This window comes from Dromiciops gliroides, chromosome X, assembly GCF_019393635.1.
Source record: "Dromiciops gliroides isolate mDroGli1 chromosome X, mDroGli1.pri, whole genome shotgun sequence".
NCBI lineage: Eukaryota > Metazoa > Chordata > Mammalia > Microbiotheria > Microbiotheriidae > Dromiciops > Dromiciops gliroides.
In genome coordinates, this window is record NC_057867.1 from 71,491,457 (window position 1) to 71,518,665 (window position 27,209).

Genomic DNA, 27,209 nt, shown 5'->3' on the forward strand with positions numbered 1-27,209 from the left:
GTGACCTTAGGTAAGTTACCTCTCCACTCTATACCTCTCCCCTGTAATATTGGGGTGGTGGGAGGTAGGGAGGGGTGTACATGACCCCTAAGGGCCCTTCCAGCTCTATCACTTTTATCATTCTGTGGTACAGATAACCTGGGTTCAAATCCCAGCTCAGCCACTTACTGAGTTCCCTTGGGTAAGTCACCTCTCTGGGGTCTGTAAGTCTCTTCTGTAAGATTGGGGTGGGGATGATCTCTAAGGGCCCTTGCTGCTCTATTCTTTTATCATTTTGTGGTACATATAACCTGGGTTCACATTCCAATGACGCTACTCTCTCCTGGGTAAATCACGTTACCTCATCTGTAAATTAAAGCATTAGCCTAGATGCCTCATCTGCCTTGTGTGTGATTCTGAGGTACAGAGGACCTATGTTCAGATCTCACTTCTAGTACTTACTGCCTTGTGTGACCTTGAGTAAGTCACCTAAGTTCTGAGCTTCTGTCTAACCCCTCTGTAAAATGGGAGATTGGGGTGGGGGGCAATGGCCCAGATGACTTCCAAGGACCCTTGTAGCTCTGTTAATTTCTGATTCTGGGGTATAGAAAATCTGGATTAACTCCTAGCTCAGCCATTCTCTATCTGACCTTGGGTAAATCACATACCCTCTCAGAGTAAGGCTTCAGTTTCCTCTTCTATAAAGTAATCCATTTGGCCTATATGATCTCTATAACCCTTCCAGTTCTTTTATTCTGTGATTCTGTGAAAAATTATTTGTGCAGTTGTCCAAGGTGCTGTATGAACCAGTATTGACGCTATTGTATCTTAAAACAAAAAGTTGTAGTCCTGTCATCTTGTGGTTTCCAGTGGGGTTGGAAATGAAAGTCTGGAACAGGTATGTTGCTCACTTCTCACAATCCTCTCAGGATAGTTTGGGGCGGGGGTTAACTTTAGATGGTTTGGTTTCTAGCAGAGGCCTCATAAATGTGGCTTTTAACAACAGTTGGTGGACTTCAAGAAGACTCATGGGCCTCAGCATCACTTGGGAGCTTAGGGGAATGCATCGAGATTGATTTGAGCCAGTTATCAAAATCAAATGAGAGACAGTCTCTATAGTACTAACTTGCAAGCCTTAAAATGATGCTGTGTTATTTATTCTAATCACTTTTATAGTATAGATTGTGTGTTATTAAATATGTAATATAATCAATATTTCTTTGAAATCCCTCTTTTTTGAAGGAGAATGCCACCGTCATTGTGAATTTAAATATCCTCCAGCATAGCCACACATTCATTCTTACATCAATTCAAGCAAGCGGCCCCACCCTGGAAGTTCTTTGAAGGCAAAAACAGCATCTTCTAAGTATTGTGTGTATATTCCCCAACTTCCACCACTACCCCATAGGCCATATGCGTGGAGCTGTTGCATTCTTGTTTAATAATGTGAAATGCAATTTATATTTTTTAAAAATCAGATACCATTTTTGGCCACAAGGTGGTAGCATTATTGCTTGTTAGCTACTCAAATCCCTAAACATACAGAAAGTACAGTTGAGTTGGTTACAAAGAGACTTTTATGCACTTTCTTCTTAGTTCTCTGGGTCCTAAACCTGAAGGCAGGGAATGATCTAATAATGTCACTGAAGCAGTAGTCAGTGACTAATTTGACTGCAGAAAACCTGGGGGGGTGGGGCAAGAAGCTAGTCTGGTAACTGAAAATAAACCAAGGGCATGCGCAGTCTCCTTAATCTAGCTTTCATTTCAACAGTTTCAAACATTTCAACAGTTTCTTTTCATACCTATCTTTTCTCCACAGTGTTATTTAGGTACAAGAACAGTATTCATAAAACTTCTGTAACTGCATTTTCTCTTGTGAACTACGCTGTAGTCTCAGACCTCATATACACATAGCTGGGGGTATGAAACACCCTTCAATAAAGGGAGAGGAGGTATCAGAAATGTTGCAGGAAATAGAAGAAAATAAACTTATTTTCATATAGCCACCCCAAATTGTCACATCTACTAAATATTTTTTGGTTTTGATTTGTGATACTGAATTTTGTTTTTAATATTCTAGATGGAGAAGTGTCACCATTGAAATTGTCTCATAGAGCCCCAGAACTTAGCAGAACCCAGTGGAGGAGAAGCTTTTATGAGAGAGAATGTTTGGTTTGATTTTTAAATCTTATTCCTTCTCACTCTCATTGTCCACAATATTTATCCTAACTAAAGATTTCTGTCTAGACTAGATAGTTACTGAATATGAACCAAGAACACATTCTACTAAATTGAGTTTTGATATCAAAATTTGGTTATTCCTCTCCTTGCAGTTCTACCAGAGATTTAGCCACTACCAGGTAGGTGAGGATTGTTTGTGGCTGTTTGCTGAGAGGATGAAGTGGTGGCCTGGCCTTAAACAGATGAAATCACACCTCCTTGTGATACTAAAACATAGCAGGCTCTAATACTTCTAACTTCACACCTGAAGCTACTGGACAGAATCTGGTATCTTGAATAGCGATTCAAATTTGATTCAGTTAAGTAAATACCATCATCATGAAACCCGGACAACTCCCAACCTCAACTTTAAATCAAGCACATTTTTGGTAAACAAAAATGGCCCCAAAAGTTCACCAGGGAAATAGGTGGGACCCAGCTCCATGGGATGACTTTCCCATATTTACACTGTATATATCTTGTATGTACTTTAGTTGTTTGTATGCTATTTCCCCCATTAGACTGTGAGCTACTTAAAGACAGGGACCTTGTTTCTGCCTTTCTTTGTATCCTAAGCTTAGCCTAGTGCCCACCACATAGTAAATATTTCCTAATACTTGCTGACCGCCTGCCCAACACTATTTGAAGAAACCCAACTTTGGAGTAAGTTATATTTGATGCTTGGGAAAAGATTCTCTCTTTACACACGTTTCTGCAAATACCTAGTGAGGAATGTAGGCTAAACTTTCCTTTTCATGGAAGAATGTCAATCACAACCTGATTCCACACATATTCATAAGAAGGATCTGAGGAAATTGACAGGGAGCTCTTTTCAAAAAGGTCTTGGAGACCACTGATAATGATTAGGCTAATTTGAAGAGTTTGGTCAGTTTACTTTCTTTTTAATGGTAAAAATAAGCCTTTTCAATTAGACGTTGCCTCTTCAAAACAATTAAATAAATGTCCTTAAGTCTTCTTCTGCTTTCTCACTACAGAAGTGGATAGAAATTGGACTTGGGAACTCCTGGGTGAGGACACTCCCTCTACCAATGCAGCTTGGTACCTTCTCTGCAATTTATAGTCTTGGAGAGGGGAAGTGAACTTGCCCAGGATCACACAGTCGGTATGTGTCAGAGGCAAAAGTTGAAGTCTTCTTGATTTCAAGACTGTCTCTACTCTCCCATATCCCATACTGCCTTTTTAGAGCACTGACCCTGGCATTTTGAAGGCAGAGTACTACTTTCTGGCAGGTCCCACAAAGCTGGAAAGACTTCAGGTACTGACTTAACATGAGACTGTCCCTCCAAGTGTTAGTCTAGATAATGATGTACAGACCCCTAACTAGAGGGCTGGTCATGAGGTGATGGATTCTTTCTGGCCACAGTGTTTTACTAAAGAATGGGAGGGTTTTGAATGGGTATCAGTGGAGGGAGTAACCGCACTGATGCATCTTTCAAGTCCCAAGGCAAAAATAAAAAGGAAAAGGAAAGAAATCAAAAGAACAGTTCAAGAAAGAACTATAAAATAACTTTTTTTCAAACTAGAATATTTTCATTTGTAATCAGCTAAGCCATTCCCATCCCACCCCCTTACAAACCTTTTAACTCAACTAAGTCAAATGGAATATTCCCCAACTGTTCTCCTGCATGGCTACAGCCATTTTGGGAAAGTTTCATTTTGTGGAAGAATTGTTTGATTATACATGTAAACTCCCTGCAACAGCCATTCGATTTCCATTTTCTTCCTTTAACTTTTAGCTCACTATTCAATCAATCAGCTATGTGCCTACTATGTGGGGAGACACTGAGCTAAGCCCTAGGGATACAAAGAAAAAAAGGTAACACTCTGCTCAAGAACTTGCCTGCTATTGAGAAAAGTGTATTCATAAAGTCTATACCAAGCAAACAGAGTAATAAGACTAAGGGAGGGAAGTGCTTTTTGAAGGAAAACTAGGGGTGCTTAGAAATTAGAAGGGCATCCATTCTGAGATTAGGGAACAGTCTAGGCAAATGTGCTCAGGATTGGGATATGACATGTCTGTCAACAAGCCCTTAGTGCCTGGTAAGCATTTCGACAAGAGATGGGGATGCAGACCAAAATGGATCAGTCCCTGCTTTCAAAGAGCATACATTCTAATGAGGGACACAATGGGGATACATCGAGGAATAAACAAAACCAGAACCTTATTGGGGAAGGCATTGGCATCTGGTGGAACCAGGAAAAGGGCCCCATCGTTAAAGGTGGGGCTGGAGCTGAGTCTTAAAGGAAACCTGGGGTTCTATGAGGTGGAGGGGGGAGTGCATTCCAGAGATAGCTAATACAAAGGCATAGAGATGGGAGATGGAGTATCCTGTGAGGAACAGTAAGGAAGTCAACATTGCTAGACAAAGTTCAGGGAGGGAAGTAAAGCGCAAAAACACTAGAAAGGAAGGGGCCCAGAGCTTTTATAGAGCTTTAAATCCCAAACAGAAGATTTTCTATTAGATGGCTGTAACAGGCATCACTAGAATTTGACTAGAGAAGGAGGTGTAACATTATTAAACCTCCACTTTAGGAAACTCATTTTGGTGACTGTAACAGATAGATTAGAGCCTGGAGGGCCTTGGGCTGGCAACTAGTATCAGTCTATGCAAGAAGTGATGTCCTGATCTGGGAAGGTAGAGAGGAACCATAAACCCAGAATTGTTGAGAGGTAAAAATTCCAAATTAGCATATGGTAAGTAAATGAATATGTGGGGTAAGTACAAGTGAGGAGTCAAGAGTAACTCTGAGATTCTAACCTGGGTGATGAAAAGGATGGTGGTGTCTTCAACAGTAATGGAGATATGTTCAGTATTGGGGATTTAAGAGAAATATAATGAGGAACAGAACATAGGCCATTTTGATTGGAAAAGAGAGTGTATGAAAAGGAATAAGATGAAGTCAACCCAGCATGGTAGTTTGGAGTGATGATCCAAAATCAGTTCTCTGAATCCCCAGCGATATAGCACTGTCTCTCTCTTTGATTATCTTTTCTTTATCAGAAAACATAATCAATTATCCAAGAACATGTACCTCCCAGGGCCAAAGGAAGTCCTAGCTAAAAAGAGAGGATGCTACCTTTTCAGGGCCATCTTAAAATAAACAGATTTGTACCTGAAGAGAAGGAAAAGGCAAAGGTAAGAGCTGTTTGTAGACCATAGTAACCCGTGGAAACACATGGAGCCAAAGACTCTAGCGAACATTTAGGCCATCTAGAGTTCAGAGTTAGTAGTAAGAGATCAGAGTGGCAAACGGATTTCCAGAAACTAAGTAGAAGAGCCAGTGTCAACTGGTAAGGCAGTTCAGGTTTATTTGAACTTTGGAACTGGTGTTCACATTAATTAATCTAGAGTGGTTATAAAAAGATTGTACAGTAAGCCCTGTTTTCCATTAATGAAAACCTTCAGTGTGTTAAGTTTTTGTTTAGAATATATTCTCCCACCACCTCTTCCCCTATGGTCCCTGTTTTTTAATAAGCCCCAAATCACCAAGTTTGGAGAGGACCAGGAAGGTTGTCTTGTCTAACCCATATGTGAACACAAATATCCTCTGTAGAATACCCAGTAACTGATCTTCTAGCTTTACAACCTGCCTTCTGGGACCAAACAGGACAAGTCTAGGCCCTTTCCACGTGGTAGACCTTCAGACACTTGGAGTCAGCTATCATGTCTTCTCTAAATATGAAAGATTTAGGATGATTCTGATGACTCCTCAATATTTAAATGACACCAAAATCATGAGGCAAACAAGAAATATTTCACTACAGAGGCATCATACTGTACCCAAGAAAGCACTGGCTTTGGAGTCAGAGGACCTGGTTTTAAATTCCAGCCCTGAAAAAAAATTTAAAAAAATTCCAGCCCTGTTATTACCTGTCTCACTTTAGGCAAGTCACACAACCAACCTCTGGGCCTTATTTATTATATAAAATGAAGAGGTTGGGCTAGATGTTCTCATCTCTTCCAACCTGAACTTTGGGAGACATGGTTAGACTTTAGGATGCCCTTGGCAGTGGGGATAATTGATTTCAAACAATGAAATTCTGTAGGAACAAATATAAGAAAGTGCATTTAGAGAAAACTAATCTATGCAAATTCAAAATGAGGGAAAATTGTCTTGCCAAAATATGGCAGAAATAATTGATTAATCCACAGGTAGGATCTGAATCAGCATCAGCAACATAGTTCTGCTAACTTTCAAGCTCTCTTATCTATCACCACACACATATACTAGGAACTCTGAGTAATACTATAGCATCTTATCACTTTACAGGAAGCCTGAAAACTGGAAATGTGCCCCAGTTGCATTAGTTGGACTCTGATTAGAGTACTGTATCCTGATGTCATTTTGTTCTCAAAGAGGATAGTGACATCAGGGTGATGTCATGGCTTGCATTGAATTGAAGTGAGGGAGGGCTGTACAAGGTCATCAACCTCACTCTCTCCTCCAGAGCCATCTGGATCTAGTGGCAAGATATCAGGAAGACTGGAGATGGCCCCGGATATTTAAAGCAATTGGGGTTAAGTGACTTGCCATTGGTCACACAGCTATTAAGTGTCTGAAGTGAGATTTGAACTCAGGTCCTCCTAACTCCAAAGCCAGTCCTCTATCCACTGAGCCACCTAGCAGCCCCTATTGTAATGTCATAATGAATTGGCCAACAGGGTTGGTAAAGGTTTTTAAATGTCAGGTCTTATTTAGCGGGGAAAGGGGAAGAGGAAGGTTAGCACAATTGTCTTCAAGCACAGAACAAGTTATTAAGATAGTAATCATATGGTTCCTACATCCCATAAAGACAGAACAGGAGTATATTAAAACTGCAATTTCACAGAATCTCTTGAGTTGGAAGGGAATTCAGAGGTCATATAAGTTAATCTAACCTATAAGCTGAGCAAGAGTTCCCCTCAAAAACATTCCCAGCCAGTGTGCTTGAAGACCTTTGGGGAGACGGAACCCACTAACCTCCTTGCATTATCTTTTTGGACTGCTAAAACACATTCCTACTGAGCATGCAGTTCACTAAAGGCACTTGAGCTTTTTTCATAGACTGCTGCTGTAGCCATTCCTCTCCATCTTGTACTTGTTCAGTTGGCATTTAGAACCTAAGGGAAAGAAAGACTTTACATTGATCCAGATTTCTTTTTTACTACTGACTTCTTAGATTTGGTCCACTGTTCAAAGGTGTCAAGATTTAGTTCCCTACTTTGTCATCCAGTGTGTTTGGTATACATGATAGTGCTCTGTTTTCTGCAAGTTTGACATCCGTGCCTTTATTCAAGCCACTGATAAAGGATTTTTGACAGCATCAGTACCCGGACAGATCTCTGGGGGACTTTATTAGAACCTGCCTTCCAAATTGACATCAGAGCAATAAGAACTATTCTTTAGGTTCTGGCCATCCAACCAGTTGGGGAAAAAAAGAAAGAGCAAAGAAACAAGGAAAATGAGTTGCACAGCTCCAGCTTCCTCTTCATCAGTTTTCCTGGCCATGGCCTTCCTTAGAGTACCTTGCCATTCTTTGATCTTTCTTGTTTCCATAGATACTTTTAAATTGCTTTTTCTTGCTTTTTCCTTGCCTGCCTCTGCTCATCTTGAGCTTTAGCAATCCTGTCCTGCTTTTGTATTCATCCTCTGTTACCTGCGCTTGCTTCATCTTCAGTCCCTGCCTTTTAGAACTCTAGTTGTTTGATGAGTTCTCTGAGCATCCATGTTGGCCTCTTTAGATAATGTCCTCTTTTCTTTCTTATCAACATGGTACCTTTGGAGATTTTTACATTTTAATTCTTGAGAGCTGCTCATCCCTCCTAAATGACTTTCACTTGAGAATGCTAAGTCCTGGGATCCTTTGGACCTTTTCTCTGAATACTTTGGAATCTGGCCTTCCCAAATCTCAGGTGCTTGTCAGAATATTCCTGGTTTTCCTGGCCTCTAACTTATAAAGGTTTCCATCATGTCACCTCAGCATACACTTCCTTTGTGTCAGTCTATCCTTCAGTCACACTAATGCTTAAGTCACGGTCCTTACCGAGTTCTAGATTCCAAGTCACAACAGTTAACTACCATAAAATCACTGTCAGAACAACCCTTTTGTGTGAATATCTTCAGGTAATTCTTAAGTCATTAAATGCCTTGCCATTATATTTTCATGTTCAAATTCCTTATTTCTGACTCTTTGAATCACAAATATTTAACTCACAAAGGGACAGTGTAATAGGGCTTTGGGGGCTAAATATCTTTGGGATATTTAGGTACTAACTCTCAGGTCTCTTTTGTACCTTTAATTTTTTTTTTTTTTTTTTTTAGTGAGGCAATTGGGGTTAAGTGACTTGCCCAGGGTCACACAGCTAGTAAGTGTTAAGTGTCTGAGGCTGGATTTGAACTCAGGTACTCCTGAATCCAGGGCCAGTGCTCTATCCACTGCGCCACCTAGCTGCCCCAGTACCTTTAATTTTTAAGCAGTTTTCCATAATGGAGGTCATAGTTGGCTTTATCCAGCTCACCTCCCTTTTTGGAACCTCTCATTTGAAGCAGTGTTAGAATGCGAAGATACCGAGAGTTCACTGCCAGACACAGCTCTTGCTGTCCCCACTTCAGAATCCTGTCCAATATCTGTTTCATCTCCTCAGCTATCCACCATGGAACCAGATAGCAGTTGTGCCACTCACCTTGTGCCGACTTCGGAATCCCGATCATTGGTAGAGAAGCCAGTGTCGATCCCATCTCAGTTGCCCACCATAGAAACAGATAGCAGCTATGCCACTCACCTTGTGCCAACTTCAGAATCCCGATCATCGGTAGAGAAGCCAGTGTCGATCCTATCTCAGTTATCCACCATAGAAACAGATAGCAGCTATGCCACTCACCTGTCTGTGCCAACCTCTGAGTCCTGGCCAACAGTGGAGAAGCCAAAGCCGCCTCCTTATCAGTTGCCCACCGAGAAAACACTTAGTAGCTGTGCTACTACCTGTAATAGTAGCTCTGCTTCTCTAGGCCTTGCTACACTAACTGAGTCCCACTCATCAGTAGTAAAGCCGATATTACTCCCATCTCAACTACCCACCATAAAAACAGATAGCAGCTGTGCCACTTACTTTGCTGTGCCAACTTCTGAGTCCCAGCCATCAGTGGAAAAGCTGATATCATTCTCATCTCAGCTGTCCACCATAGAAACAGAAATCAACTATCCCACTCACCTTGCTATGTCATCTTATGAGTCATGGTCACCAATAGAGAAGATGCCAATTTCATATCACGTGCCCACTATGGAAATATATAATAGCAACTTTGCTTCTCCATGCCTTGATGTACCCTCTTCTCTGTCCCAGATACCAGGGAAGAAGTCAATGCTACTCCCATCTTCTCAGCTTTCCGATATGCAATCATATAACAGCTTTGCCACGTGTAACATCCACCCTCCCTCTCCAGGCCTTGCTACGTCCACCTCTGAGCCTCAGCCTTCACTAGAAAACCTGATACCACCACCATCTCAGTTATCCACCATAAAAAAATCTAGCCGTCATACCATCTGTAACATCCACCCTCCCTCTCCAGGCCTTGCTACATCCACCTCTGAGCCTCGGCCCTCATTAGAGAACCTGATACCGCCACCATCTCAATTATCCACCAGAAGAAAAACGAGCAGTTGTACCATCCGTAACATCAGCCCCACTTCTGAATCCCGACCATCGTTGAAGAACCTGATTTCACCTCCGTCTCCACTATCCACCACAGAAACATCTAGCCACTGTACCACTCATAACATCAATCCTTCCACTCTGGGCCCAACCCATAACATCGGTACAAAGGGACAGAGAAGAGACAATTTCAGGGGTTTGAGTGGCCCCATGAAAGCACAAGAGAACCAGTATAAAGAACCACCTCTCTGCTTTATGATTAGAACCGCTGCAGTTGGACCCGTAATTGGTAGAAAAGGAAATAAGATCAAGAAATTACAGGAATCATCGGGTTCTAAAATACACGTCATCAGAGGAACCCTTGAGGCAGAGGTGAGGATATATGGCAACAAAGAGAACCAGAAATCGGCTAAGTCAATAATAGAGGAAATAGTTACAAAAGCAGAGAGGTATGCTAAAGAGGGAGCAAAAGGCAAAGGTACTTTGAAAACATCATATCCTGAAAAGGGCACAGAGAGGAAGATACCCATAATTGATTGGGATGCAATTAGACGGAGTCACCAACAGTACATACAGACCAAGTGGAAAGACCTTCCTCCAGTTAAAAAAGACTTTTATGTGGAATCCGCAAGGACCAAATTAATGACACAAGCAGAAGTAGATAAGTGGCGAAAAGAAAACAATAATATAACATGTGATGACTTGAAAGAAAATGAAAAACGAGCTATTCCATACCCCGTTTGCAAATTTGAAGATGCATTTGTTCATTATCCCGAAGTTATGGACAATATGAAGAAAGCAGGCTTCAGCAGACCTACACCAATCCAGTCTCAGGCATGGCCAATAATATTAAAAGGAATTGACCTAATTGGCATTGCCCAGACAGGAACTGGGAAGACATTAGCATATCTGATGCCAGGATTTATTCACCTTGATCTCCAACCAGTAGCTAGGGAGAAAAGGAGTGGTCCTGGTATGTTGGTGCTCACACCAACCAGAGAATTAGCTATCCAGATTGAATGTGAATGCAAGAAATATGCATATAAAGACATTAAAAGTATTTGTATATATGGTGGTGGAGACAGAAGATGTCAAATTGAGCATATTACCAAAGGTGTAGATATTGTCATTGCCACACCTGGCAGACTCAGTGATCTTCAGATGAATGATTTTATCAAACTTAATAGCATAACATATCTGGTTTTAGATGAAGCTGATAAAATGTTGGACATGGGATTTGAGCCTCAAATAATGAAAATTTTATCAGAAATCCGCCCAGATAGACAAACGGTAATGACCAGTGCCACTTGGCCTGATGCTGTTCGTCGTCTTTCACAAAAATATCTTAAAGAGCCAATGATCGTTTATGTTGGCACCTTGGATTTAGCTGCAGTAAATACTGTAAAACAAAAAATAATCATAACTACAGAACAAGAAAAACGAGTTTTAGTACATTCTTTCATTGATTCAATGAAGCCTGAAGATAAAGTCATTATTTTTGTAGGCAGAAAACTTGTTGCTGATGATATATCCAGTGACCTGAGCATCAAGGGTATACCTGTGCAGTCACTGCATGGTAATAGAGAACAGGGTGATCGGGAACAAGCATTAGATGAATTTAAAGAAGGAATAGTGAAAATATTAATAGCGACAGATCTCGTATCACGAGGTCTTGATGTTCTAGATATCACCCATGTTTTTAACTTTGATTTTCCTCGAAACATGGAAGAATATGTCCACAGGATAGGACGTACAGGACGAGCTGGACAATCTGGAGAAGCAATCACCTTACTCACTAAAAGTGATTGGAAAGTTGCTGAGGAGCTAATTAACATCTTGCAGCGGGCCAACCAAGAAATCCCACAAGAACTTGCATCACTGGCTGTGCAATATAGGCAGCATAAACATAGAAAGAGGGAGGAAAAGAAGTTAGCCAGGTACTATAAGCAGGGCAAGAAACACTTATAGATAATGTAGGTGACTTAAAACCTCCTTATGCTCTCTTTAATAAAATCGTAAGCATTTTAAAAGACCTACTGAGTCTGACATTCTGTTTTCCCCTGGTTATCATAAAACCATAAGATCGTGTGGGATTGGGGGTGGGAGGGTGGTTGAGAATGTGGGTAAAGGAAAGGAAAAAACTGTCCCTGGAATTCCAGTGTTTCAATATATGTCTTCTGGATGTGAAAGGGGAAGGGATTGTTCCCCCAGGAGTTCAAGATGGATTTGAGCTCATCTCCCTGTACTGAGTTGACCCCATACCTACCCCATAAGAATGCTGAACTAAATACAGTATTATAACATGTAATATAGATACTTTAGATGAGGACTTTGTGTAAGGGCTTTGTGCTATCCAATAAAATGCACACTTCCTCTGAGAATTGAAAAAAAACCCCTATTTCTGATTTTTATTAAATTATATAAGGGAAGGAGCTTGCTTGAATGGATAAGGAAGTTAAATCTTTTAAACTTTATTATTAACAACCCACCTTCTAGACTACACTGATATGCTTCAATACCATGAAAGCTTACAATAACAAAACTGCCCTTCCATGGTCCTTCTTGAATCATTCCACTGAACATCTCATCAAATAGAAGTTCTATTTATTGTCATACAGTACCTTGTTTCATTCTCTACCTCTTAAAACATAATTATAAGGGGCAGCTAGGTGGTGCAGTGGATAGAGCACCGGCCCTGGAGTCAGGAGGACCTGAGTTCAAATCTGACCTCAGACGCTTAACACTTACTAGCTGTGTGACCCTGGGCAAGTCACTTAACCCCAATTGCCTCACTAAAAAATACAAAATTTTTTAAAAACCCATAATTATAAAACACTGCCAAATCAGGAAAACCCCTACAGCAGAGAATATCCAATCTACATTTGAAAAATGGCAGCCCTTGGAATTTAGGACTATTCAGTTCATTCTTGTGTCACTCCTTATCCAAAGTGCACTAGGATTAGCTCAGGCCAATTTTGGAATGGAACTGCAGTATGAGGTCTGCCTCAGGGTATACCCAAGGATCAAGTTCAATTTGTTATCCTTCAAACTATCTTGGAAAGGATCCAAATGGATATGATTTCCCCAAAAGGTCTCAAAATTAATCCATTCTCACAGGAATCAATTCAACTTGGCAAAGATAATGCTTTGGACCTCCAACTCTTAGACTGTCCTCTTCCTTTGATCCTCTATTTCTATTCAGGCCCTGACCCCTATTTGCCTTTCAGTATATCTTATAAATGATATTCTGCGGGGGGGGGGGGCAGCTAAGTGGTGCAGTGGATAGAGCACCGGCCCTGGATTCAGGAGGACCTGAGTTCAAATTCGGCCTCAGACACTTGACACTTACTAGCTGTGTGACCCTGGGCAAGTCACTTAACCCCAATTGCCTCACAAAACAAAACAAAAACAAAACAAACAAATTAATTATATTCTGCCATCTTTCTACTGCCCCCACTTGGTTCAGATCTTCAACACTTCCATGCAGGTTGATTGCACAGCCTCATAATCTCTCCCTCTAGTTTCTCTTTCCTCTAACTCGTATTACATCCTTCTACCACACCAATCTCCCTAAATACCACACTCATTAAAACACTTACTATGGACCAGGCAAAAGTGAAACACTTCCTGCCCTCAAGGAGTTTCCATTCTAACAGGAGAGAAAGCATGTACATGTATAAGCATATACAGATCATATGCAAAATAGAAGGTAGTTTTGGAAGGGTCAACACTAGTGCCTGGAGGAATCAGGAAAGGGTTTGTGTAGAAAATGGCCTTCAAGCTAGGGTTGAAATCAAGGATTCCAAGATATGGAGATGAAGAGGGAAAGCATTCCAGGCATGGGAAATAGCCAGTGCAAAGGTCTGGAGATAGGAGATTAAATGTCATGTATAAAGAACAGCAAGTAAACCAGTATGCCTGAACCATAGAGTACACAGAAAAGTAGGAAACTACTATATTATGAAGAGCTTTAAATCCAGACAAGAGTTTATATTTGATCCTACAGGAGTTTCTTGAGTAGGGTTGCAAGGGCAGGGGAAAGACATGATCAGACTTTGTTTTAGGAAAATTTACTCGATATATTCTATTTTGGACATGTTGAGTTGGAGATGGCTACTGTAATGTAATGTAGGTAATGTAGGGAGAGACAGAAAGAAGCTAAATATCTAGATCTTGAAGTCTTCTGTATAGAGATAATAATTAAACTCATAGGAGTCAATGAACTCACTAATTGAGACAATGTAGAGAGTAAAGAGGGCCCCCAATACAGGCACGGGGGAAAAACAGCAGCCGATGAAGATCAAGCAAAGGAGACAGAAAAAGCCATAAGACAAGTTGGAGGAGATCCAGAAGAGAGTACCCAGCAGGAAAAGGTAGTCAATGGCATTAAGTCTGGCCTGGATCTAAAAACTATCTCTTTACTTATCCAATTTCAGTTTTTGCTTATGGTGGTCTGCATAACATTACTTGAAGCTGGAGTTATCATTGGGCCTCAAGTTCACAACGGGGGACCCCTTGGAGACTGACCAGCCCTTTAATAAGAGAATCACTGTCATTAGTGGTCTACACTAGTTGATGCTGCCTTCATAAGCACTTCTTCCTTGAGTGAGGAAGGTATGTACTACCAGATCTTGACTTTTTTCTACTCTCTAATACTGCTCTTTTGGCCCAGAATTGAACATCTTAGTTAGGGTTCAAGAATGGCTAGACAGTTGATGGGGTCTCAAGATCCTTTCCCACTTGTTATTATTAAGCACCTGATATCTGTACTGAAGTTCTAAGTGGTAGCTTTTCTTGCCAACCTCTGAAAGCACCTTATCAGCAGAACCAAAGTAGCACTCTTCCCCAACATGCACATTCCTCTGCAGTCAGACAGGTCCCCTACTGTCTCACTAACACAGCATGTTCATTCGTGCTGTGTTCGGAACACCTACCCAAACCCCTCTCTAAATTCTACTCATCCTCCGAAACCTTGCTGAAGTGCCACTTCTTTCATCGTTTTCTCCTACACTACGCTAGCCTATGTGGACTTCTCCCTTCTCTTAACTCCTGTAGTCATGTGTAGCAGTCATTTCTCCCCAGCCAGACCGTGAATGAATGAATGAAACATTTAAGTGCTTATTATATGCAACACGTTATGCTATATGAATAGATTATTATGCCATTAAGAAATGGTAACTAGAAGAAGAGATATATAGAAAGACAGGAATAGATGAGAATGGAATCAACTGAATCAGGAAAACAATATATAGAAAGACCAACAATGTAAACAAACCAATAAAATGAAGCTACATATTGTCATTGTAATGATCAAGCTTGCAAGTGCCAAAATTTTAAAAAGGGGGGGATCTCCCTGCTTTCACTCAAGAAGGGGCAGAACTGTGGATATGGAATATTTGATTTGCAGTGAGTGTGTTGACTGATTTTGCTTTATTATTGTTTGGTGTTTTGTTTTGTTTTTTAAAGCTGACTGAGAGGGAAATTTGGAAATTGCTTGTAAAAACAAAACACATCCATAAAACAAAAAACAATTTCAATGAAAGATCTTACAGAATAGGAGAGACACTTCAAGACTGGAAAAGTGAAAATATCCCTATTTTCTTTCTTCTTTTTGAGGTAATTGGAGTTCAGTGACTTCCCCATGGTCACACAACTAGTAAGTGTCTGAGGCCAAATTTGAACTCAGGTCTTCCTGACCCCAGGGCCTGGGAGAATGGAACCTGTACTTTCCATAGGAATTCTAGCTTGACTTTGATTCCTGAAAAAAATTCTAGAATGTATTTTTTTAGTGAGGCAATTGGGGTTAAGTGACTTGCCCAGGGTCACACAGCTAGTAAGTGTCAAGTGTCTGAGGTCAGATTGAACTCACATCCTCCTGAATCCAGGGCCAGTGCTTTATCCACTATGCCATCTAGCTGCCCCCAACTGTTTTGTTTTGTCTTTATATTCCCAGTGCCTTGCACATAATACGCACCCAATAAATGTTGAACTGAATTGAATTCTGTTTGCCCCAGACCACAGAACTCAGAGAAATGGGCTGTCCTTCCAAAGAGACAAATTTAGGCTTGATTCAAGGGCAAACTTTCCAACATTTAGAACTAATCCAAAGTGCAGTGGGCTACCACCAGAAATGCAATGGGTTTAAAAAAAAAAAAAGGTGAAAAAATGGGCAGCTAGGTGGCGCAGTGGATAAAGCACTGGCCTTGGATTCAGGAGGACCTGAGTTCAAATCCGACCTCAGACACTTGACACTTAACTAGCTGTGTGACCCTGGGCAAGTCACTTAACCCTCATTGCCCTGCAAAAAAAAAAAAATGCAATGGGTTACTTCTCAATGGAAGTCTTCAAGCAAAGGCCTGATGACCACCCCTTGGTGGGCTGTAGAGGGCCTTCTTGTTCAGGGTTGAGTTGCTGGATTGCCTCTGAGATGCCTCCCAACTCTGAGATTCTGTGATAAAAGGTATGTTATAAATCAAGCTAATAAATGAATTTCAGAACTGGAAGGAATTGTCAGAGCTCATCTGGTAAAAGCATGAGAGAATCATCTTCCAGTGAGCTGTGATAATCAGTTGCCAAGCACTTCTTAAATGCCTATGATTGGGGGCAGCTAGGTGGCACAGTGGATAATGTTCTGAAGTCAGGAGGACCTGACTTCAAATGTGACCTCAGACACTTGACACTTACTAGCTGTGTGACCCTGGGCAAGTCACTTAACCATCATTGCCCGGCCCCCCCAAAAATGCCTATGATCAATAAATCCTTGTTATATTGCTATACCTGTCACCTATATACTACTGTGCACTACTGTACACAGGGAATACAAATCAAGAAAGCAGGCCAGTCCCTCCCTGGCTTTGTAGAAAAGTTGCCTTCCATACTGGCTACTCCAATGAGATTGACCGAAGTTCTAGAGCAAGGTGGATGCTTTGAGCAGCTCCTTTCTCCCCACGCTACCTAGGAGGGGGTGTCATTTCTCCTTAGGTGGGAGAGAAGATTCCTAAAACATTCATTTTTTCCTTAGTAATGGGTGAATCACCTTTATTTTCATTCTATCTATAAATACCCAGAGGTCTTATACTGAATTTTATTCATCTTTTGATTTAGGCATCTTTTGATGAAATGTTTTCTTGAATTTGTCAATCTTTTAAAAATGTTGAAACTATATAATTTTCTAATGCTGCCTTGGAGTAGTGTTCTATACAGTCATTCTAATGTTACTGCCTGCTAGGGGAGTATCCATTATTGAACTAAATCAATTGTTTCCATTCTCCACATTTCAGCAAACTCTATAGGCATTAAAATTATATTCCACTAATAAAACTTACACTTTATAAACATGTCTAATTCTATTTTTGTACTAGTGAAAGACTTCAAGGCAGGATTAAATCCAGAACCAAAAGACTGAGAGAAGAAATGGAAACAACTTGGTTCATGGAAAGTAGAAGGTAGAATTATAAAGGCAATGTGGAAATTTGAAAGTGGAATGGGAAGAAGATAGAGAATATTTAGTAAAGGTAAGAAAACAAAAACAATTCCAATTTGGTTATCAGTGCCTGTCCTGTGGTATAGTAGAAAGAGCCCTAGAGTTGGGAATTATAGGGCCTGGCAAGGGGCAAATCGTAGCTCAGCTTGGGCAAATCATTTCTCCTCAATAGGCCTCAGTTTCCTCATGTATAAAATAAGAGTTTTACCTGAATTCTCTAGGGTAACTCCCAGCTTTAAATCCTATCATCCTGTGACAAGAAAATAGAAAAATGGATCTACTAGGCGGCGCGGTGGATGAATCACAGGCCTTGGATTCAGGAGAACCTGAATTCAAATCGGACCTCAGACACTTGACACTTACTAGCTGTGTGACCCTGGGCAAGTCATTTAACCTTCCTTGCCCCACCAAAAAAAAGAAAGAAAATAGAAAAAACCCCACTAACCTTCAAAGATTAGCATAAGAATTTGAAAAGCAAAAAACAAGGTTAGGTCAGGACAAAAAAAAAGTGAGAAATGCTAACAATAGGTGATAGACCTCAGCAAAGGGGGGGGGACACAAGGGGAAAATGTTGCAAATATCATCTGATTCAGACATTTTATCCATTCTTTTTGTTTAACTCTTTTTCTTTGTTACAAGAGAATGTTTGATGAGGGGGTGGAGAGGATGTAATAGTTCTAGAAGTGATTACAATATAAAAACAGGAGGCTGACTTAACAGAACAAGCAGCCCTTAAAATATTCACAAGTAGATTTTACACTCTGAATTAGCTATAACACTTTTTTCTTCTTTTTTTCTGTGATGGACCTTGCTCTCCCCATTCCTCCTGGCAGTTTGGTAAAACCCATGAACCCCTTCTCAGAATCATTTTTTAAATGCATGAAATACATGGGATTATGAAGAAAACCAATTCGTTGAAAATACAGTTATCAGAATATTTTAAAGAAACAAGTTCATGGATCTCAGGTTAAAAATCCCTCATAAAGCAACTCTTTATCTCAGTCTGGCTTCCCTTGACACCCAGAAAATTTCCAGGCCACCTCCCTGCCTTTACTTGATGTGCCCAGAATATGCAGATCATTTTAATATCAGCCTAAACTGGTATTTTGGATTATTCATTCTATTGCCCCTTTTTGCTAATAGAAATAATCAAGAGTTTCAACAAACCACCATGTATTAACAGGGGCAGAGATAGGGGGGGAGGGGTGCATTTACACTAAGAAATGTCCACACCCTGCCCCAGCAAATCAGATCCTAGATATATCCAAATTCATCCAGTTTGTCTCAGATGAAATAATGCCACATGAATATAAGCTTCTGCATGCTTGTAAAGATAGCATGAGTTTGTAATTGGTCCCTGGCAAAGTGTTTTATGGTCTCCTCCAAGTGGGCCTCAATGGGGTAGATCAGTCTTAAATAGGACAAGGGTAAACCACGTCAGCAAGATTGCTAGTTCCCACAAAATCCCCTTTCCTGTTCTTTTTTTTTCCTCTGCATTCTCATTTCTTGCTTTCCCTACCTTTCTCTTTCTACTCCCTTTTCTACTCTTTTTTTCTCTTCCTCCCCTGCCTGCTAGTGGCATTCAGTCATACCAAGAGGTATGACACACCAGGAGATGACTAAAATCTGAAAAGTCCTTGTGCTTGTGCAATAACAAGTACAAAAGTGACCCAATTGAACTCAGTGTAGCCAGGGTTAAGCCAATTGTAGCTCCTGTTTAAGGTCATATATATGCTATTTATAGGGGCTGGAGTTATCATGAATAAATCAAGAAGTTAACTAGTAATTTTTCCAAGGAAGTGGTAGTGGCGAACATTGAAAAACCCCACCCTGTAATTGTCTAAGTACAGTATCAGCTGGTATTCCGCAACACTACTAAGTGGGGAGGATTCACTTTGGTTTTGTTCTTCAGAATGTTGGATGTCACCTCCATCCTGGCTCAGATCTTCTTGGTCTCCTTCAGTTTTCTGCCTGTTCACTGTTCTCAGCGTAAGAACTTTTGTGATTCCTCTCTCTTACCAGTGGATAGACATGAAGCGTTAACAATTTTACTAGGAAAAAAGATTAAGGAGATGGTAGTAACAAAATGAACACAGTGAGATTGGGGGGGGGGCATCTTCCCTATTGGGATTATTGTTGCTATTAATAGCAATCACTTCCTGGAGCTGCAAATTGTCAGGAAGGAAAAAAGATCTTTATTTTCGGAAAGAAAGATTAAAAAGATCTTTGGACTTGTAGCCTTTCAACAGAAATTAGCTACATTTTTACTTGGACCGCTGTCCAAGATTGTTTTGGTGGCTATTTCCTAATGATTTGTTTTTCAGATTCCAGATTCAGGATGAAGGTCAAGGCCTTTAAAAAAAAAAAATTGGGGGTGGAGTGTGTGAACTGACAAAATGGAAGCAGGTCTTAAGAAAGAAAGCAGATGTGGCAATAAATTATCTCAGCCCATTTATCTATAAAATATTGCTAAGCACGGTGCTCTCTTTAAGAATTTGCATTTTGAAAGCCGCAGTTGTTCAAGTATGGTCCACAGCTGGTTTGGGTACATAGCGTGTTCTCAATAAATACTTACAAATTGAATGTTACTTAGAATATGACAGTGTTTTGACTGAGTTTCTGGAAGGAATGAATGAATGACACACTTATGATGTTTAATATAACGTGGCTATGACCTCATTGGTGTCTCATGCAAAACTGAGCCACTTACCTGATTAATTAGCTTCGGGTGCTGGTGGTTTGTAATGACTGGTGAAGGGAGGTGAACAATGAGGTCTTTCACTCGACTTAAATGAGCTACACACCCAGGTTTGCACCCCTCTGTTCTCAAGGACTGAACGCTCACCCAAAATACCATTGGTGGTGTCTGTTAGCCTTTTTTCTTTAAAAAAAACACCATTATTAATCTAGTGCAATCAGTGTGTGTCATGTTGTACATTTAGAAAAAAATGTGCTACATTAAGGGAAAAAACCTCTTCCTTTCATTTAGATGGAGTATATTAAATCTGATTACCATCCTACTCTACCCCCCCAGCCCAACTGCCCTAGGGTAGGGGCATATTGGTCAAAAGACCACAAGAAGAATGCTTCAGTGAGTTTAGGTTGGGTCAGAATTGAAATGTATGGATAACATACAAAATACACTTCAGTAGCACCAAACTGAAGAGTTTTCCCAGGGCTGGCCTGGCAACCTGGATGCAGATGAAGGAGGAACGCCAGTACCCTGTTGGGTCTATCATTGAGCTCCCCTTAGCCAAAGGGGAAGAATCAAGGTCTTGATGGGAGAAAAAGCCTACCCTACCATTCACACAAGTGTGATATGTTTGGAGTCTGGGCTGTTCTCATGGCATGCTGGTCAGTTACAAAGTGTTGGGATTGAATCTCATTTGAGGGAAGGGGCTACTTGAAAACACTTCCCGTACAGCCCCAAACTTCTCCTTTCTTTGAAAAACACTGGACTTGGAGTCAGGAGACACAGCTTCCAGGCTTATTAGCTGGATGAGTTTGGGCAGATTACTTCAGCTCTTAGAGCTTCAGTTTCCTCATCTGTAAAATGAGAACAATTACAGCAACTCTGCCTCACAGAATTAGCCTGAGGGTCAGATAAGGTATATGGGAAAGCACTTTGTATTATTGTGAATGTGTTTTCAGATTCTCAAATACAAGATATTTTTCTGTCCACCCACACGTCAGATATGTCTATAATCTTTGTTAAATATTGTTGAGTGTGGGGCAGCTAGGTGGTGTAGTGGATGGAGCTCTGGCCCTGGAGTCAGGAGTACCTGAGTTCAAATCTGGCCTCAGACACTTAACACTTACTAGTTGTGTGACCTTGGGCAAGTCCCTTAACTCCAATTGCCTCACTAAAAAAAAATATATATGTATATATATATATATATATATATATATATATGTATGTATGTATGTATGTATGTATTGTTGAGTGCTTTTTGAGGTGAGTTATGTGGGGGGTTTTCTCTCCTTTGCAGCAAATTGCACAGATGTGGCTGACTTTGAGGACTGCCTCGGAAACGTAGATGATTTCTGTCCAAAAGATATTGTTTGTGCATGCAAAAATGGAGTGCCTTTCTGCAAGTAAGTTTTCCTCCAATCTGTATGACCAAGCACTTATGATATGTTGTAAGCAATCATTTTCCATTTCTTCACGTACTTCCTCTACTCCAAAATAGTCTAATGCCTTATGATGACTTCTCCTCTATATCTGGTAAAATTGAACTCCATAGCAAATATCCGTAGCTGTCACTTAAATCCATGTTAACAACTGTGCCGAATATGGAAGCTTCAATGACATTGACTTCTCCTGACTCTCAAGGTATCGGCACTACGCAGCTTACCGTAAATAATATTATGTGCCCTCCTCTTCTCTGTGGGTATAGTTCCCACTCATCCCAAATTTTCTGGGACTTACCAGATTCCCAGAAAAGAGAGTGTACTTCTCATTAGGCTTTTTCCGGTTATGTGTACCAATTTTTGGCTCCATTTTTCTCAGCATTGTGGCATGATCAAAAGCACACTGGATTTGAGTTAGCAGTCTTGGGTTCAGGTCTCACATCTCTTACTTGCTACTTCTGTGACTTTGGACAAGTCACTTACCTTTCCTGGGGTTCATTTAACTTCATCTGTCCAAAAAGGGGTTAGACTAGATGATGCCTGAGATCTCTTCAGGATCTGACTCTTCGAACCTTTGGAACCAGAAGAGACTAAAGTAATTACTGGTTTACCTTGTTTGTTTTGTTTTGTTTTGTTTGTTTGGGGGGGGGGCAGTGAGGATTAAGTGACTTGCCCAGGGTCACATAGCTAGTAAGTGTTAAGTGTCTAAGGTCATATTTGAACTCAGGTCCTCCTGAATCCAGGACCAGTGCTTTATCCACTTTGCCAACTAGCTGCCCCCAGTTTTGTTTGTTTGTTTGTTTTTCTATGCAACATGTATGTGTATATATTTCTATGCATATATGTGTGTATATGCATATATAGGCATTGCATCTTTTTAAATCAAGTGATATTTTAAATGTACCAAGAGAGTTTGCCATTTAAAGGAAACATGTAGGGAATTGTTTTGCAAATCAAAGTAATACCACAAGTTTCTATTTTTGTAATTGAGTTGCTTGCAGTTTTTGTCTGTGAATTTCAAGTAAGACAGGTTTGTATCAAGTCAAAGGTTCCCAGAATCTCTACAGAGAATGAACCTCTTCCAAGGCCATGTAGTCCAATCTGTACCTGGCCAAGAATTCCCTCTTAACATCCCTGATATATGGTCTTCCGGCCTTGAATACCTCCTGCAGGAGAGAATGCAGTATTTATTTACTAAGTCCATTTGGGGATCACTCCTTACGTCAATTCCAAATTGACCTGTCTGCAACTCCTACCTATTTATTACTCCTAGTTCTGCCCTCTGAAGCCAAACAAGACTAATCCGTCTTCCATGTGACAGACTTTCAAATACTTGGACACAGCCATCATGTCCCTGCTAAGCTATTTGAGCTGGAAAGGACTTGTTGATATCTCTTGTTAAAACATGAATCTACCCTTCGTCTATGTATTCCTCCTTGTTTTCGGATCATAGCGTTACATATCTAGAGCTGGAAAATCTCTCAGAGGCCATCTGGTCCAACCTTCTCATTTTACAAGTGAGGAAACTAAGGCCTATAGAGGCTAAGCAATTTGCCCAAGGTCACAAGTAAGTGGAAGATCCAAGATTTGAACCCAATACTCTTGACTCTAGATCTAGCACTCTTCCTAATGTAAGAACATAAAATATCTTTCATTCTAAATTCAGGTTAAAATTCTTAGGAAAAAACCTTTTTATTCACAAAATTTAAGAGTGACTGGGTCATGGGGGGAGCTAGGTGGCGCAGTGGATAAAGCACTGGCCCTGGATTCAGGAGTACCTGAGTTCAAATGTGACCTCAGACACTTGACACTTACTAGCTGTGTGACCTTGGGCAAGTCACTTAACCCCCATTGCCCCACAAAAAAACCAAAACCAAACAAACAAAAAAAGAGCGACTGGGTCAGAGGATAGAAAAAAGATTGATGATACACATTTGAGAAAAGAGTGGCTTTGTAAAAGAAAAAAACGAATGAGCAAGGGACACTTGCAAGAGAGGGCAGTTTGGTCTAAGGCTGACCTTGATTACCTTTCTCCCCCATCTTTACTGTCACTCCTAAAATGTCTTTAAATGACTTTACTGATACAGATGACAACCCACTTTAGTGGATGTCTTTCAGAATTCATATGGAAAAAATCCCTCCTACTATGGCCATCCCAATGATGATGAGCCTCTCTGAGGCTAGCTCAACTGGTCTTTGTATGGCAGGCCATCATCAGCCCTATATACAATTGGCTAGGACCTCTCTGCCCTTGTGTTTTGCTGGCACAGCCATTGAGAAGCCTCGACCATCAGAAGACATCAGAGGAGGACTTGAGGCATGCTGGCTGTTCTTTATTTTTCAAATTGTGGTGACTGTTCATCCCCACAGTTTTATTATGCTTCCTTTGGAACTCCCATCTGTGATGTTTAAAATCTAAATTGTGGTCACCTTAAATCAGAAGTTTCAGCTCCAGTCTAGCCTAGAGTTCCAGCCTGGTTGGGTTCTTCCTGAAGTCCTCCTCCACGAGCCTGCTTTAATCAGGAACCCCCTAGCAAGCTGTTGGTGGAAGCTTTTTATAGATCTGGAACAGAGGCGGTCCTTACACACTGCTTCAAGGTGATTGGTTGGCGTCATCCAAATCCATTGGCTTTGAAGGTGTTCTCAAGTTGAGTTCACAGTCTAGTTTCTGAGAACAATACCTTCTTAAGGGATAGTCAGGTGTGATTACAATCCAATTAGCTTGAAGTAGGCTTAATCAGCAGTCAATCACCCTCACTTGATTCAATCAGTATAGATTAATCTCCAGGGGGGTCTTTGAGTATCTGCTAAATCCCATTATTTCATCACACATCCCAAAGAAATATGCCAAATCTGATACAAAGTGCAATTCAACTCACTGCCTAACCTTGCTTCCAGGCCCATAACTTCTGTCTTACTTTGTCCCTGTATGTGGATTAATCATATGGCTGTGAAGTACTTTGAGTTCTCTGAATGCCCATTCCCAGTATATTTAAGGAATTATTTTATCAGTACAAATATACAACTCAACTCTATTTGGAGTAACCTTTAGTTCATTTTACTACACTAATCACGTTGGTACTGGAAGGAATCATAAAACCCTGCTGACTGAGTCCTTTAGAAATTTACCTTTATGTAATCTCAATTGTATTATCTAATCTCAATTGTATAGTCATTGCAACAAGGCATTCCTTCTACTCCTCTCGGATCTTTTCTCTATCCCACCCACCACAATGACTGTTCCAGGCTTCCTCTTCGGTCTCAGTCTGGTCCTTTACTTCCTTTCCCTCCTCTCCCCTCCCATACAGAGGCCATTTGCTGAAAGTTTCCTTTCCAGTCTTTTCCTTCTCTCATATCCCTCTGACACGGTGCCTCACTATCTCCTCCACATTCCAGTCTCTGCTGAAGATGTGGCCCTTCTCCTTGCTAAGGTCTTCTACCTGTACCCATGATTCCATCCCTTCTGGTGTTTTCCAGTAGATTGCTCTCTATCATCTGTACTCTATCTCTAATCTCTAATCTCTCCTTATCTACTGGTGTCTTCTCTGCTGTCTGTAAACACACCCAAGTCTCCCCCAACCTTTCAAAAACCTCACTAGATGTACCATCCTTCTGGCTATCATCCTATATCTGTAACACCCTCTCCTTCCTTCCTTCCTTCCTTAGCTAAACTTTTTGAAAAAGTCATCTACATTCAGTGGCTACACTTCCTCTCCTCTCACTCTGTTCTAAACCCTCAAAAATGTGACTGCCAATATCATTATTCAACTGAAACTACCCCCTTCACAGTTATCAATCATCTCTTCATTACCAAACCTAATGATCTTTTTCTCAATCCTCATCCTTCCTTGACCTCTCTACAGATTTTGATATTGTTGACTATTCTCTCTGGGCTTTTGTAACATTGTTCTCTCTTGGTTCTCCTCCTCCCTCCTTTCTGATCACTTGTCCTCAGTCTCCTAGACTGCATTTTCCTCCATTTCACACCCGTTAATTATGGGTGACCTGGACCTTCTTTTCTCTTTATACTATCTCTTGTGCTTTACATTTGGGGGGGGGAGGGGGGAGGCAATGGGGGTTAAGTGACTTGCCCAGGGTCACACAGCTAGTAAGTGTTAAGCGTCTGAGGCCGGATTTGAACTCGGGTCTTCCTGAATCCAGGGCCAGTGTTCTATCCACTGTGCCACCTAGCTTCCCCTCTACTATCTCTTTATACTATCTTTATACTCTTTATACTGTCTCACTTGGTGATCACATTGCTTTCCTATCACATTACAAACCTATCTCTATGCTCACAGTTACAATTTCTATGTCCTGATGGTTCCTAGTTAGATATGGGGTGTCCCAAAAGTCTTAGTGCAGTCAGAAGCTTTACCAGTGTCAGTCTCTCCCCTGAGCTCCAGTCCTACATCACCAACTGCCTAGTAGATACCTCAAAGAGCATGTCCTGTAGACATATTCCTAAAAGAGAAAACATTATATTCCCTCTTTAGAACTTCTCCATTAAGGTTGCAGGCACCATCATCCAATCAGTTGCCAAGTCTTGCAGTTTCTCACTTCACTACATTTCTCATCTACATCTTCTCTCTACTCACATTCAGGCTCTCATCACCCCTTGCCTGGAATACATTAGTAAACTTCCTAATTTACCTTCTTGCCTCCAATTTCTTCTTACCCCAATCTATTCTCCATATAACTGCCGAAGTGATTTTCCTAAAATTCCCTGTGACCTCTAGGATCAAATATAAATTCCTCTATTTGACATTCAAAGCTCCTTATAACCCAGCCCTTTCCTCCCCTTCTAGCCTTCTTCATACATACTACAGGGTGGGCCCAAAGTAAGGAAGGGTTTTCAATATTCAATAACTCTTATTTTTTGTTTTTAATGTACAATACCATCGGCCCATATGCAGAGTATAAATGGGAAATGAATTTACGTTATATATGCAAAATCAAACCTCGTAAATGGTGAAAAATCAAGAAAAACGAATTTTCAAAAAGTTAGTAAAACATAATGACTTTTGACCCACACTGTACTTCCCTCCAATGAACTGTCTGGTCTGTCCATACTAATCTCCATCTCTGTATTTCATACACATCATTCCATCCCCCATCTCTGGACCTTCACACTGGCAGCCACCATGTGTGGAACATACTCTCTCCTCACTTCCACCTCCTGGCTTCCTTCATGACATAGCAGAAGTGACTCCTTCTGAAGGAGGCCTTCCCCAGAACTCCCAGCAGCCCATACCTTCCTCTCTCTGGCTACTTGGTATAGATCATGTACATATCATTTCTCCCGTTAGAATGGGAGCTTTCTAAGAGCTTTCTTCATAGCCCCGGTCCTTACGACAATAACTGGCATACATGGTAAATGCTTAATAAATGCTCGCTGATGGACTGATTGGCACTGACAGGAGAACAGTGGGTATGCATATCAATCAGTTAGCATTTATTAAATGTCTCCTGTGTGCCAAGCACTAAGTATATACCTACAAAGAATGAAGTAGCCCCTACACTCAAGGAACTTATAGTCTTACAGAAAAACAGGAAGTATGTATATATTTATGTACACACACACACACAAATTATATATACCCATATACACACAAATTAAATTGTTGTTGTTGTATGTCCTTCCTTCTCAAAGAGGACCATGACATCGGGGTGATGTCATGACTTGCAGTGAACTGGATTGAAGTGAGGGAGGGCTGTGGAATATCACTAGCCTCACTCTCTCC

At 40.8% G+C, this 27,209-nt stretch overlaps 3 protein-coding genes across 3 annotated transcripts in view; all 3 read left to right on the forward strand.

Annotated features, from left to right (window-relative positions):
* Window positions 1-11,857, forward strand: part of LOC122733445 (probable ATP-dependent RNA helicase DDX53) — a 59,795-nt gene extending 47,938 nt beyond the window's left edge. The window contains exon 3 of the mRNA XM_043973866.1: window positions 8,847-11,857. Coding sequence (XP_043829801.1) covers window positions 8,856-11,822 — 2,967 coding nt within the window. The 5' untranslated portion in view covers window positions 8,847-8,855 and the 3' untranslated portion in view covers window positions 11,823-11,857. The remainder of the gene's footprint in view (window positions 1-8,846) is intronic.
* The window catches only part of APOOL (apolipoprotein O like), a 129,511-nt gene extending 112,218 nt beyond the window's left edge, over window positions 1-17,293 (forward strand). Inside the window, exon 9 of the mRNA XM_043973871.1 lies at window positions 17,216-17,293. Coding sequence (XP_043829806.1) covers window positions 17,216-17,259 — 44 coding nt within the window. The 3' untranslated portion in view covers window positions 17,260-17,293. The remainder of the gene's footprint in view (window positions 1-17,215) is intronic.
* A 27-nt stretch (window positions 17,294-17,320) lies between these two features.
* ZNF711 (zinc finger protein 711) overlaps window positions 17,321-27,209 on the forward strand; it is a 114,777-nt gene continuing 104,888 nt past the window's right edge. The window contains exons 1-3 of the mRNA XM_043973859.1: window positions 17,321-17,368; window positions 19,250-19,326; window positions 21,327-21,432. Of these exons, the coding sequence (XP_043829794.1) occupies window positions 19,251-19,326; window positions 21,327-21,432 (182 nt within the window). The 5' untranslated portion in view covers window positions 17,321-17,368; window position 19,250. The remainder of the gene's footprint in view (window positions 17,369-19,249; window positions 19,327-21,326; window positions 21,433-27,209) is intronic.